We start from the raw sequence: 13,944 nt of genomic DNA, 5'->3' as shown, positions 1-13,944 counted from the left end.
CTGAAAATGAGTCAGTCCCACTTCATTTGTAGAAATGGCCGACTTCCGACCTTCTTAATTACCACTTTGGGAAAGGTTCGTTCCGCTGCCTCGCCACATTCAGTTCTATAGCCGTCACTCACGTGATAAAACAATACTATAGCCAATCTGATTACATGAAGATAAGAACAGATTTTGGCTGATGATTGGATTTGCATTCGTTGCATGTGGAGAGAAAACCGAAAATTCTAAGTATGATTGGAGGAAATCGTATCAACCGCTCTTTGAGTATTTCATTGCAATTAAATTTTCAAGAGGCATTTCCTGAAACGACTCAAATGCATTCAAAATTTGATGCAGCAAATTTACGAGGTATTCTGAGGATCATTTCTCGATCCTATATTCAGCATCTACTCAAATTTATGAGAGTGAGTCGTAGAAAGTCGTGTACAAAGCTAGAAGAATAATGAACATTTAGGATATCAGGACTGTAATCCTTTCAGAACTCAACCTTCTCACTTCCTCTAGTGGAAGGGTATTGTTCTTCGCCATAATTGATAGCCCTAAGCGGTCCCTTTGTTTTCTAAGGCGATACTAGGTCGCATTCAGCCAAATGCTTCTTTTCCTTATCCTGACCTATGGATTAGAAGCCTTGATTGCTAGAATCGTTGTGAAGCTGAAAGTATTTTCGCTCGTTACTTGATTAGCCGTCATGGAAGGATAGGAGCGCCGTACTGATAATTACCGACGCCCGGTAGATTGAAAGTCGGATGAAAGAAGTTGCAACAGATTCCAAAGCTAGTTCAATGGTTCCTGCTTAGTATGGAGTTTATAAGACATGCCATGCCGAAAAAAGCCCTGTTATGCATGATATGTTTGTCGTTTTCTCTGCTTCTGAAATTTCCCCGATTGCCCTGTATTCGTCTCTTTCTCTTATTGTAATATCAAAAGGCTCTTGGGCGTTTTTATTCTTTCAATGTCATACATGAAATTGCTCGTAATGCTCCAAGTTAAGATGTTCTGTTAGTTCAACTTCTGGAATCTAGACTAGCTGAAGAACCCTCATTGCGTTTCTCGAGCTAGTCTTGCGGTCTGGTACGTCAAATTGCTGCCCGAAAATATTTTTCAGGATAAAATAGTTTCTACACTGCCGCCCAGATCCAAATATTGGACGAAATAGGATATCGGAGGAACTCCGCGTCCAGAAATGTCGCGATACGAGCTAGGGCTTTGTGGCGTCTGTCAACAAACTGACCTGTTCGCTCGATAGTAGTCATTATGAGAAATGGAGATTGAAATTATGTTATGTGATCAGCATTACGATTGCACCAGCGTGATAGTGAGTACAAGATCTGACTTGATTGAGATGAAGGGCGCATTTTTGAAAATCAGATTGTTCTCGAGTCTCGCAGCTTCTAGTGAAGGTAAAAAAGGTTCTAACTGTATACTAGTGGGAGGAACCCCCACGACATCTTGAAAATGGTCACTTGACGAACCCACAATAGCTCCATATCTTATGTGGTAGTAAGCTATGACCCACCCCGCCGTGCAACCGTGTAAACAACGCGGGGTCCCGGAAGTCAATGAAATGCTTCAAGTTGAGAACTTGGCCCGGACCAAAATTTGAACAGCTTGAGGAAAATACTCGACGCTAGTGTAGGGCAGTGTACGTGTGTATACTCACCGCTACTGTTGGAATTTAGAGGGTATATCGCAAAGATGTTGTATATACATAGAAAACCACAAAGACAAGAATAGAGCAAATCAAGTTTCCAAAAACAGGAAACTAGATAGTCAAAAATAAACCCAGCCACAAACCTCGATCTCCAAATCTAGATCCGGCCAGACCCGGCGGATTTAGCGACACATCTGCAGGTCACAGAGGGATTGGGAATGGAATAATCTAGAAGTGGGATCGGGATGTACGTGCCGATTGTTTATTGCTGTTTAGCAGCTCACGGGATCAAAAGGTGACAGTTCCTTCGTCAAATTGTGTTTTTGGTGTAAGGGGATGGAAGCCTCGGGTTTGCCTAATTCGGTATGGTAGGTCCAGGTATCATGCCGAGTCAAATTTTGCTGGTCACACGGGCAGAAAATCGATACTACCCGCCTATCGGTGATGGACTACCCCTGGATTTGCAATTGCATTGTCAGGTATATTGTTTAGATGGAGTTTTTATATTTTTATTTTGTGTTAAGTGTTGGATTGTAATTTGGTCGGCTTGTATAGTGCAGTTGGTGGCGAAGTATTAATAGTGAAGTATTTAGTTCAAATTGAAGATATCAGGGATTAAACTAGGATGAACAAGAAGGACGGCAGAAAAAGTACGAAGTACCCCGACCAGAAGAAAAAAAATATCATAATCTCTTGAATAGAGCGATTGAGTTTCCCAACAGCCAATACTCAGGGACAGGGACAGAGTCAAGCCGGCAATTCGGATTGCCCACATGACCAAAGTAGCGCGGAGACAGATATGTACAGTAGTATACAGTAGAGTAAAAAGTACACACTACGGGCCCCAGGGTAGAAACACAAATACCCAATTAGCAAAAATATCAGGGCGATCAAGCACCCCCGGGACGAAATCCCGGGGCATGGATGGTCAGGTGAGCTGGGCAAAAAAAAACCGGTGGCGTCGAATCTGGGGGAGATCGGCTTTCCCGAATAAGAAATCCGATCGACTAGTTCTTCCCTCGACGAACGAGACTCGTACTGTACTTCATCAGAGTGAACTAATCTATGGACACAAGATAACCAAATGACTGAATTGTTAGATCATCGACTGGGATTATCAAATTAAGATGCTGGTGTGCTTGCGTGTACTTCTAGCAGGATTCTAGTAGGGTTCTGTACATCCGGTTTCTTTGTAGGAATCTTGATCAATGGAACGGTGTATGTAATTTGAACGACATAATCCACTAGTCGAAATTTGTACTCTGTGAAGCAGGTGTTCGCTTGCCACGCTCATTAGACGAGGAATCTAAACTGGTCTACTACTGACTTCCTAGGGGAGTACATGTACATACCGTGTAGTACAATCCGGAGTATAGAAGCCCTTGGAGTCAGTGGCTACATTGAATAGACTGGCCTGGAGCTAACCTGCACCGCCCTCCGCATTCCCCGGGGCCAGGCCGAGCTTGATTGCTTGGCTTTGCGTTGCCATTTTCAGATTTCCAAAATTTGCTTGTCCACGAGACACCCCTTCGGCACCAATCCTGCCGAAAAAGATAGGGGGTGTGCTGGTTTCAAAATGTTATATAAAGACCCCGTTCATGGCTCGCTCAATTCCTCTCTATCTTCATTCATCTGAATATTTTAATATATACTCCAATTCCATCGCACCGATCAACTTATCTATTTTCCAATCCTTACAACTTATATACTCGTCATTCACCTTAATCAATAATACCCAACACAATGTCCGTCTCTATTGAAACCACCGAGGTTCCCACCGCCCCTGTGACTACTCAACCAGTCCTCCTGGGCCAAAACACTCGCATGCCTGAGTTTAGCCTGGCCGGAAAGGTCGTTCTGGTCTCTGGCGCTGGTCGTGGATTGGGTCTCACTCAGAGTGAAGCCCTCCTTGAAGCCGGCGCCAAAGTCTATGCTTTGGACCGACTGGAAGAGCCTGCCCCAGAGTTTTTCGATCTTCAGATCCGCGCCAAAGAGCTTGGTACGGAGTTGCACTATCGCCGTATCGATGTTCGCGACACCGAGTTGCTGAACAATGTTATTGAGGGCATTGCTCAGGTTGAAGGCCGCATGGATGGCCTAGTTGCTGCTGCTGGTATCCAACAGGAGACTCCTGCTTTGGAGTACTCGGCTAAAGACAGCAACACTATGTTCGAGGTTAATGTCACTGGTGTTTTTATGACTGCCCAGGCGGTTGCGAAGCAAATGATTCGCTTTGGAAACGGAGGCAGTATCGCCATGATCGCCAGTATGAGTGGCACCATTGCCAATCGGGTATGTTCCCTCCCCTCCACCAGTATTCATCGTTTTTTTTTTTTACCCTTGAACTCACTTTGTGCCCCATCGCTCTATGACCATGGTCACCCTTGACTTTGTTCCTCGTATTCTACTTTATATGAATTCCCCACATTATTACCACTTTCATTCGTCATTTTGGATAAGGCTGACATCAAACAAACAGGGTCTCATCTGTCCCGCTTATAACGCCTCTAAAGCTGCTGTCATCCAGCTGGGTCGCAATCTCGCCGCCGAATGGGGCCAGTACAACATCCGTGTCAACACTATCTCACCTGGCTATATCGTCACCGCCATGGTTGAGAAGCTCTTCGTCGAGTACCCCGAGCGCCGCGATCAGTGGCCCAAGGAGAACATGCTTGGACGTTTGTCTCGTCCCGAAGAATACCGGGGTGCAGCAGTCTTCCTGCTCTCCGATGCGTCTTCTTTCATGACTGGTTCTGACCTGCGCATGGATGGTGGTCACGCTGCCTGGTAGACACTCTTAGTGTCCTCTAATATTACCCTAAAGTGGATGGGGATAAATTGTATGCATACACGTGGCCGGCGGGCTTTTTCATGGCACGGCGTTCTGAATTTTGTTTCGGTAATGGGATGAGCGAGGACTATCTTTGACAGTTCATAATTTCTTGGCTTTGATCAGCGTGATTGATTTCGTTTTGCGTTTTCATTTACAGTCATATTTTAGACTCAAACCGATCGCTCGAGTTAATGCAGTGATGATCACGACCCACTTTCATTTTGACAGATCGGTTCCACTCGGAGTCTCAGCAGTAGATTTCCTGTAAATGTAAACGCATTTAAAATTGTAGGGCTGGTCACGAGAATCTGCAGAGGTTTCCTGACCGTCCGTTGGGCCTTTACATTCAAATTGCTGATCGTTGAAATTCTTTTCAGACTGGTCTTTCACCGATAATTCTGTCCAGTTGAAAGTGAACACATTCTGGCACGAACTGATGACCTTCGGCCGATCGACCAGAGAGGAAAGCCCAGCACACACACGAATACTTGCCACGGCCCCGAGGTCCTTGTATTTCGAAGTCCCAGCCTACCATATTATGTGGAAGGGAAGTCAGCTGGAAAGGACAAAACGTGGAACTGGGACGAAGGAAACTCGAGCCAAGAATTTTGTCGTCGTTGACTCCGGGGAAGTGGAGAGCGACCCCGCGTCTTCACCAGTCATGATCCAGAGAATCTACTCTCGGTCCTCTCAAAGTCTGGGGAGACAGATATGGTTCACCCAGTAGCCATCAACTTCGCCAAAAGTTGCTGTCACTTGTTTGCTGGGCGCCGCAACCTACAGTTGATTGGTGCTGTCTCTGCAAGGGGGTTGTCTATTATCATTAAATTGACTGTTCTTAATGACATATTTTGCCATCACGATGCCGTTTACCCTGGATTCAAGAAAGGTTCTTCGCGGTATATCCCGGATAGTAACGGGGCTTCACCAGCTCTTTCGAAGGCCTGGCTGGAGTGAAGTCATGAGCGTCGGGATGCCTGATATGGTACACACCTCCGCGCCGACAACTTAACGACTCAACAAGATCCGCAGAGGAAGGACAATGTCTATGTCCAGTAAATGACCTAATCAGAATCAAATGATCTTGAGGTTGAAGTGGATTTCTGGTGTTGATATCGCACACGTACGACCGTTTGTCCCACAGACCGGGATGGTCAACACAGCAACAACAGAGTTTCGGCCTGTCGAGCGAACACAGGAAGGCCCATTCCATAAAATAACTCCCTTATTTTCATTGAGCTTCGCACCGCTTTATTCAGCTTTATACATAGTACCGATAAACCAACTAGCTGAGCAAGCTTTATTTAGGATGGAAGTTTCAGTTTTGACGCCGCAATACCAATTTCCCAATTCAACCTATATTGATATGGACCCTCCGGGGCTTTTCTGTAGTAATCTCTTAGGGCATTCGTTTGTTGCATGGTCAGGAGCAGATCCAGCACAAGCTAACAGGTACTTTTGTTCGGAGTACTTGTCTAATCATTTCGAGATTGGTCGTGATTGTTAGTATGTTCGAAACACGGCCAATCCGACGGGCGCAATTTCCAATTGCAGGGAAAACTTGTGCGAATCAGACAGATTGACCCATAGGAGGGGCACGACATTCGCTCGTCAGTTCATCGATAAGCACGTCAGCCTATTGCCACACTAACACTAAATCCTAGCTCAAATACCAAGATTCGAGAAACTTGGAAGAGAGGCACACCCATGTTGGCTGACTGTGTTGATATCTGGATACAACTTCAGCCGTCAGATATTCTCTGTAACGGGTTGATAAGATACGAGAAACCTTTCCAATGAGACTATACCGGGGCTATTGGACGTCCTGGAGATAAGGTTCGAATCGCGAGAAGGGAAAGGCTGGACGACAAGACTTTCATTTGGTCCTGCCCCACTGCAAAGAGTTCCGCTAAGCTATGATAAGGCCAGGCCCGAGACCGACCCAGTGAAATGCTTAGCAGAGTCAAGCCTTTGTGGCCGAGAGGGTCTGTGTCCTCGCTATCCCGACGGCCTTCCCCGTGGCTGAACGTGATATCTCATATCCTGTTGGATTCTGTGGCGATTTATGTTCGCAGTCTCTCGTTTCCCAGGAGTATACTAGACCATGCTTGACACCATAATATGAGCGGGGAAATGTACTAGTATCTGGCCCCTCATCCCTAGCGCGTGTATGGTGTGCCTGGGCCGCGGCCCCACGCAAGAAACTCAGTGGTTGAGGTTAAGCTTCTTGGAACCCGGGCATTGAGAATACGTTTTGTTTGACCAGACAGCAAATGACGGGATAAACCGCTCAATTCTTATTGAGCAAATCTCGAATCTGTTTGATTCATATCGGCAAGCATATACTGGCGTGAACTCGAATAATTCCAAGCCAATCCAACGAGGCCACTAGTCCCATTACTAGGGCCTTATCTGCCGGTGGCCACGGACAATGCCCCGTTTTGGGATAGTTCAGGCATGTCTGTGGTACATGGCGTGATAAGTCCGGGGTAAAACGTGGTCGTTGGCTAATTTTGCAAAGCTTGTGATGCGACTAGCTCGAAGCGATGTGGCCAAAGTTGAAAGAATCTTTTTTTTTCTCGCTTTGGGATGAGGTGAAGTCCAACCTGGACTTAGTGGGAAAAACGCGAGAATTGAATGAAGGCGCGATATAAAACTCGGCCGATCTGCACCTTCCTTGTCTACATCTTGACCAGTCGCACCTTCCGTTCTCGCTTACACCCTCACACTTTCCTCTTTTCTCTTCTTCACTTCTCTTCTTCTCTCCTCCTCTTCCCTTCTCTTCATCCTCTTCTACCACATCCTTTTCTTATAAACTGTAACACTCTCTCTCCTGCAAGTCAATATGGCTGTCGAGGATCCTGCCTCGAACACTGAAAATGATCAGATTGCAACGCTGAAAAGTGGAGAGTATACCGTCAATGAGAAGACTGAGACAGGTCTTGTGTCCGCACCATGCCCTCAGAAGGGTCTGGTTTCAGCCTCTTACCATCTTCAAACCGGCGATGAAGACCCGACTGCTGACGAGTTGAACGGTCCTGATGCTCTGCGTCGTATTTCAGCGCCGATTCCTTGGTCCGTCTACACTGTTGCTTTCGTAGAGTTGTGTGAACGTTTCTCGTATTATGGAACACAGGTCTTGTGTATGTACCACGTTTATTTATCCAGTTCATAAATTGTCTCTAACGCAGGTCATATAGATTCCAACTTTGTGAATCACTCACTTCCTCTACCTTACCCCGATGGTCCACCCGGATCGCATCACAGCACCGGCGCTGGCGGTGGCAGTTCCCAAGGTGTTTCGGGCGCTCTTGGACAAGGAACTCAGATTGCCAACGGAATCAACACATTCAACACCTTTTGGTGCTACGTGATTCCTCTTTTCAGCGCCTACGTTGCTGATCAATACTGGGGTCGCTACAAGACCATCTGTTGGTCCATCTTTTTTGCCATCCTTGGCCATATCATTCTCGTCATTTCAGCCATTCCTCCTGTCATTACCAACACTAACGCTTGCTTCGGTGTCTTTATGCTTGGTGTTGTTACCATGGGATTCGGTACAGGCGGTTTCAAGCCCAACATTTCTGCCCTGATTGTCGAACAGATTCCAGCAGTGAATCTGAAAGTGCGTACATTGCCCTCCGGTGAGCGTGTCGTTGTAGATCCGACTATAACTCAGAGTCGTATCTACCACTACTTTTACCTTTTCATCAACATCGGTGCTTTGGTGGGTCAGATCTCCATGGCCTATGCTGAGAAGTACGTTGGATTCTGGCTTGCCTATCTACTTCCAACCCTGATGTTCCTGACCACTCCCTTCATTATGTGGTGGGGTCGCAACCGGTACATTCAGGTTCCTCCCCAGGGATCCGTCACATCAAAGGCTGTTCGGACGCTTTTTTATGCGTTGGGCAACCGCTGGTCGTGGAATCCAATCAAGTTCTGGAAGCGCACACATGATGGTACCCTTTGGGAGACGGCCAAGCCCTCCAATATCCTTCCTAGCGAGCGCCCACACTGGATGACTTTCGATGATGCTTGGGTTGACGAAGTGCGCCGTGGTTTCGCTGCTTGCGCAGTATTCTGTTACTTCCCACTCTACTGGCTGGCCTATAACCAGCTAACTAACAACTTGACCGCTCAGGCAGGAACAATGGCCCTCCACGGCGTTCCAAATGATGTGATCAACAATCTTGATCCTTTGGCTTTGGTCATTTTCATTCCCATCTGCGATAACTTCTTATATCCTGCTCTACGCAAAGCTGGTATTCGATTCACCGCTATCAGGAAGATTTTCGTTGGCTTCATCCTCGCTGCCTTGGCCATGGTTTGGGCAGCAGTACTCCAGCACTACATTTACAAGACCTCTCCTTGTGGCAACCAAGCAAACAACTGTTTCAATAATGATGGCAGTATCAATAACTCGTCCCTGAACGTCTGGATCCAAACCGGTAGCTACGTTCTGGTTGCTCTTTCAGAAATCTTCGCCTCCATTACCTCATTGGAGTACGCCTATTCTAAGGCACCTCGAAACATGCGTTCCCTCATTCAGGCTATTGCCCTGTTCACCAATGCTATTTCTGCCGCGATTGCCGAGGCTCTGAACCCACTTTCCTCAGATCCGTTGCTCGTATGGAACTATGTTGTTTTCGCCATTCTTTCCGGCGTTGGTGGTCTCTTCTTCATCTGGCAGTTCTGGGGTTTGGATCGCGAAGAAGATGAACTGAACAACTTGCCTGAAGGTCATGTTGTGGCAGATGCAAAGGCAGAAGGACTCTTTGTTGCTGCTGAGATCACGCCTGTCAAAGGATAAATCGTTCTCGATTGTATCCCTTAGCTCAATCCAATTTATCACTGCTGGGTAGCTTTGAAGATAATGTGAAATAATAATGAGGTCTGCTTGAGTCATCGAGAGCTTTCATTTCTCCAAGTCAATCCTTCAAACTTGTGGCTTCGATTCCAGGTCAACCGGAACGAAACTTCCAGTACCAATTTTGCAACTAGAGCGATACACCACCTGAGTATTCCATCCCCAAGAGGAGTATCCATGGATCTATTCCATATTCCTTTGTATCATGTTGAAGATTCTCTGGCCTCAATCTATGTATGTCGTCACTGGGACAGGAGGGGATTTCCATGATTCTGGAGTAGACTTTTCCGGTGAATGACTGCTAGGATTCATTACCCAGACTTGCTCTGAATATATACGGTCTATAGCTGAAATATGAGCATCAAAAATCTGTTATTTATGTTAAAATATATTCTTCATGCTAGAATAAATATGGTAGATTATAGTGATGATCATTTCTAACTCTACTGTATAAAGTGGCTGATGGATTTCCCCACTGCCGATCTCGGAGATGATTGCCGATGAACGTGAACTTCTTCACGATCTGAAACCACAACCGTTAGGACTTCAAATTTATGAATTTACACTTACATTTAGATTAATTTCATTTCTTTTTTAGCCTTCTTCTCCCCTACTATGGAGTACAGAATTGCCTTTGTGGAATGATGTTATTTCTTTGATTATTCTTCTGCCTATTCAGCTGGATGCCCAGCTACTGCTACACTAAGTGCAATACCTGCTGCGCCAGCCTCCGCCACATTTTCGGAATTTGCGGTGTACAACGGATTGTTTATTGGGGTTTTCCGCGTATTTGCGTCCCAGTCGGTCCCAGACCGAATCCGAGTACGAGTTGCCAGAAACAATTGCTTTTGCTGGAGTCTGGTTGAATACATTAATGTATTTAATGTAGCTGCCTGGTCAGGTTGCAATGAGGCTAGTATGTACTCTTTACGGGAATTCGGAAGGGCCGGTGATTATTGTTTGAGATTACATTTTTCCAATGGTTCCCACAGAGTGGAGTTTTAGTAGATTGCCCGGCCCCATCGGCGTTCATTGGACTCCGTAATTATGGGGGGGTTTTCGGCTTTCTTGCGATTTGTTAGTACTAAATGAGAGAGGTTTGCGTGAACAAATAGGATAGTTACTAACTGTCCTAAGTACTGTAGTAACTATTCCACATGATACATACATAGCCATGCTTGAGAACCGAGGGATATCTAATCCGCATACTCCGTACTGCGTCACTGATATGTATAGTCAGGAACTGGTGGAATGCATCGCCGGTTTGATGGACCGACCAGGCAAAAGAATTCCAATTTTGTGACGAAAATTCATAGCATATTATTAGTATACTAGTCTAGGCTTGTTGAAAGTAATGAATACTATGTATGTATATGTGTGAATAGTCTTGATATACATACTCAAGTATTTTAAACCTAGGGCTCGATCGATGACGTACAAAGAATGTCCCCCGTGAAACCCCAACTTCTCCTTCTACACATCACATCGGCATGGTGGATATGCACATACTGTACTATGTAGGTTTCCTCTAATGGCATGTTTCTATTCTGATTATCGGGCTCATCTCAGCCCTGCGCCACAAATCAGGCCTGCCAACACACTTTGTACAATCTGCTTCTGGAGTTATGCACCGCCCGAGGCTCCTTCGGCTTGACATCACCGGCTCCACTGACTGATCATCCACTCGCTGCACCACCATTCGTTGTCCCCGGGAACGCTAATGTGCGATGCGGACCCCCCGATGGGGCCTGAACTGATTCTTTGGCCCTCCCGAACCGGCCACTGGAGCAAGCGAAACTGAACTGAACTCCCTTGAAAATCGGGTACGCGGGCTTGGCCAAGCTTCCGGCGGGCCCGGTGCATAAATAATATCAGACACCCCTGGAGATGATCGACTTCTCTCACCTCGGACCCTGATTTCTCCTTCTGCCCCGTCACGTTGAGGAGATCTGAAGAGTAAATGTTCAGATAAAAAAAATCCTCATCATGAAATCCGGTGTCCTGATCGCGTCCCTCGCGCTGGGCTTACCTGGTATGTTCAGAATCCTTCCTCGGTCGCGATGATATTTATTCCTCGTCTGATCATGAAGAGTGCCCTCCAAAACGATAACTTGCTAACTGCAATTCCTCTCTCCAGGCGCGATCGCAGCTCCTCCTGGCTTTGAGCCCGAGAATATTGTTCCTATCGTCGGCCGAGCTCTTCCCAATGCCCCCCGATGGCTACGTCCCCACTAAAGTTAGCTGCCCCGGCCCTCGGCCAACAGTGCGTAGTGCCGCCAAACTCTCATCCAATGAGACCGATTGGCTTAAGAAGCGTCGTGAGAAGACACAGACAGCTTTATCAGACTTTTTCGGCCACGTCAAGGTCGGCGACTACGATGTGAAGTCATATCTGGAAAAGCATAAGAGTAACTCGTCCAATATCCCCAACATTGGTATTGCTGTTTCTGGTGGTGGGTACCGTGCATTGATGAACGGTGCCGGTGCCATCAAGGCCTTTGATAGCCGAACCGATAATGCTACTACTGAAGGCCATTTGGGTGGTCTGCTTCAATCAGCTACATATCTGTCTGGTCTCAGTGGTGGTAGCTGGTTACTCGGTTCTATCTATATCAACAACTTTACCACCATCGATAAGCTGCAGACTCATTCCGATGGTGCTGTCTGGCAATTCGGCAACTCTATCCTCGAGGGTCCTGATACAGGTGGTATCCAGCTTCTGGATTCGGCTAGCTATTACAAGGATATTGCCGATGCGGTTGATGGAAAGAAAAAGGCTGGTTATGATACCTCGATCACCGATATCTGGTACATGAGCCCACCCAACGTGATTTTTCGAAAAACTATGCTAATAATGAAACAGGGGTCGTGCTCTCGCCTATCAAATGTTCAATGCCACCGACGGAGGTATTGACTACACCTGGTCTTCTATCGCAAAGACTTCTGAATTCCAGGATGGTGATTATCCTCTGCCTCTGGTTGTGGCAGATGGCCGCAACCCTGGTGAGCTTGTTGTCGGAAGCAACTCCACCGTTTACGAATTCAATCCTTGGGAATTTGGCACCTTCGATCCGACCGTCTACGGTTTCGCTCCTCTCGAAAGTCTGGGATCTCGCTTTGTTGGCGGCTCTCTCCCTAATAACGAGAGCTGCATTGGTGGCTATGACAACGCCGGTTTCGTTATTGGAACATCTTCTAGTCTTTTCAACCAGTTTATGCTGCAGCTCAACACCACTAATCTCCCTAACTTTGTGAAGGATATCTTCAACGACATTCTCTTCAGCTTGGACAAGGCTGACAATGATATCGCTTCCTATGAACCGAACCCGTTCTATCACTACAACAATGATACCTCTCCTTATGCCAAGCAAACTGCCCTGGACATTGTTGATGGTGGTGAGGATCTTCAGAATATTCCTCTCCACCCACTGATCCAACCTGAGCGTCACGTCGATGTCATCTTCGCCGTCGATTCCTCGGCCGACACCACCTACAGCTGGCCTAACGGCACTGCCCTCGTAGCCACTTACGAGCGCAGCCTGAACAGTACCGGTATTGGAAACGGCACTTCTTTCCCCGTCGTTCCGGATCAGAATACCTTCGTCAACCTGGGACTCAACACCCGACCTACCTTCTTCGGCTGCAACAGCTCTAACACAACTGGTCCCACCCCACTGGTTGTCTACCTCCCCAACACCCCCTACACCACACTTTCCAATGAGACAACCTTCACCCTCAGCCGAGATGATAACCGTCGGGACGACATTATCAACAACGGCTATGAAATCGCTACTATGGCCAACAGTACCCGGGACGGTAACTGGACTACTTGTGTCGGTTGTGCCATCCTGAGTCGTTCTTTCGAACGCACTGGTACTACACTCCCTGATATTTGTACTCAGTGCTTTACCAATTACTGCTGGAATGGTACCACTGACTCAAGAGAGCCTGGTACCTTTGAACCCAGTGTTTTGATTGAGGATGCGGATAGTGCGGCTGTTACTGTTGTTGTGCCTTCGATGCTTACTGCTGCTATTGCTGCTGGTGTGGCATTGTTTGCTTTGGCTTAGAGGAGTCGTATATAATGAATAAGATAAGATTGCAATTGATGTAATTGAGTTATGAATACTATTTCCAAGTGATTATCTTTTATGAGCGGTAAAGCTTTCATGGTAGCCATGTGGATATGCGAGGTAGTTACAACTTATTGAAGTACTATTTATCTTAGGTAAGACTACCTAGTCTTACCTAAGATAAATAGTACTACTACTTAGGTAAGTAATCTGCCTCGTCGACCTCACTCTTCTACTCGTCTTGTCCTGAACATTAACTATAATCTGGCTAGCATCTTTGGCAGAATAAGCATTCCAGGGCCGCAGGTTGCACCAACGTGAGACGTTCCAGCTATATTTACCGAGGAAATGACAATAAACTAATGTAGTTTAGTGTCATTGAATAATGTATTTACAATTGAGATAGTTAAGTTTTCGTTGACCCATTACTAATGAACCTGCAGCCCTGACACCGTGAGAAGGCTTATTCTGTCAAAGATGGTAGCTCAATGTTGGCGGTTATATACTTTTCGAT

General features: G+C 46.5%; 3 protein-coding genes across 3 annotated transcripts; all 3 read left to right on the top strand.

Moving 5' to 3' along the window:
• Positions 1 to 3,397: 3,397 nt before the first annotated feature.
• N7469_008648 (putative short chain dehydrogenase) lies at positions 3,398 to 4,445 on the top strand (the record flags this gene model as incomplete). The annotated part of the gene is made up of 2 exons (XM_056647566.1): positions 3,398 to 3,946; positions 4,134 to 4,445. 2 exons carry the CDS (start codon positions 3,398 to 3,400, stop codon positions 4,443 to 4,445), a joined length of 861 nt encoding a protein of 286 aa, XP_056497331.1.
• Positions 4,446 to 7,332: 2,887 nt separating this feature from the next.
• On the top strand, positions 7,333 to 9,300 carry N7469_008647 (uncharacterized protein; the record flags this gene model as incomplete). The annotated part of the gene is made up of 2 exons (XM_056647565.1): positions 7,333 to 7,630; positions 7,688 to 9,300. The coding sequence occupies 2 exons, from the start codon at positions 7,333 to 7,335 to the stop codon at positions 9,298 to 9,300; spliced, it is 1,911 nt and encodes a 636-aa protein (XP_056497330.1).
• A 2,263-nt stretch (positions 9,301 to 11,563) lies between these two features.
• N7469_008646 (lysophospholipase family protein) lies at positions 11,564 to 13,427 on the top strand (the record flags this gene model as incomplete). The annotated part of the gene is made up of 2 exons (XM_056647564.1): positions 11,564 to 12,165; positions 12,221 to 13,427. The coding sequence occupies 2 exons, from the start codon at positions 11,564 to 11,566 to the stop codon at positions 13,425 to 13,427; spliced, it is 1,809 nt and encodes a 602-aa protein (XP_056497329.1).
• Positions 13,428 to 13,944: the final 517 nt, after the last annotated feature.

The sequence above is a fragment of the Penicillium citrinum genome, assembly GCF_028827155.1.
Source record: "Penicillium citrinum strain IBT 23319 chromosome Unknown utg000008l:1.0-2707905.0:1.0-2709502.0, whole genome shotgun sequence".
NCBI lineage: Eukaryota > Fungi > Ascomycota > Eurotiomycetes > Eurotiales > Aspergillaceae > Penicillium > Penicillium citrinum.
The sequence above is the reverse complement of the archived record's forward strand: the minus strand, read 5'-3'. Positions and strand labels throughout refer to the sequence as shown.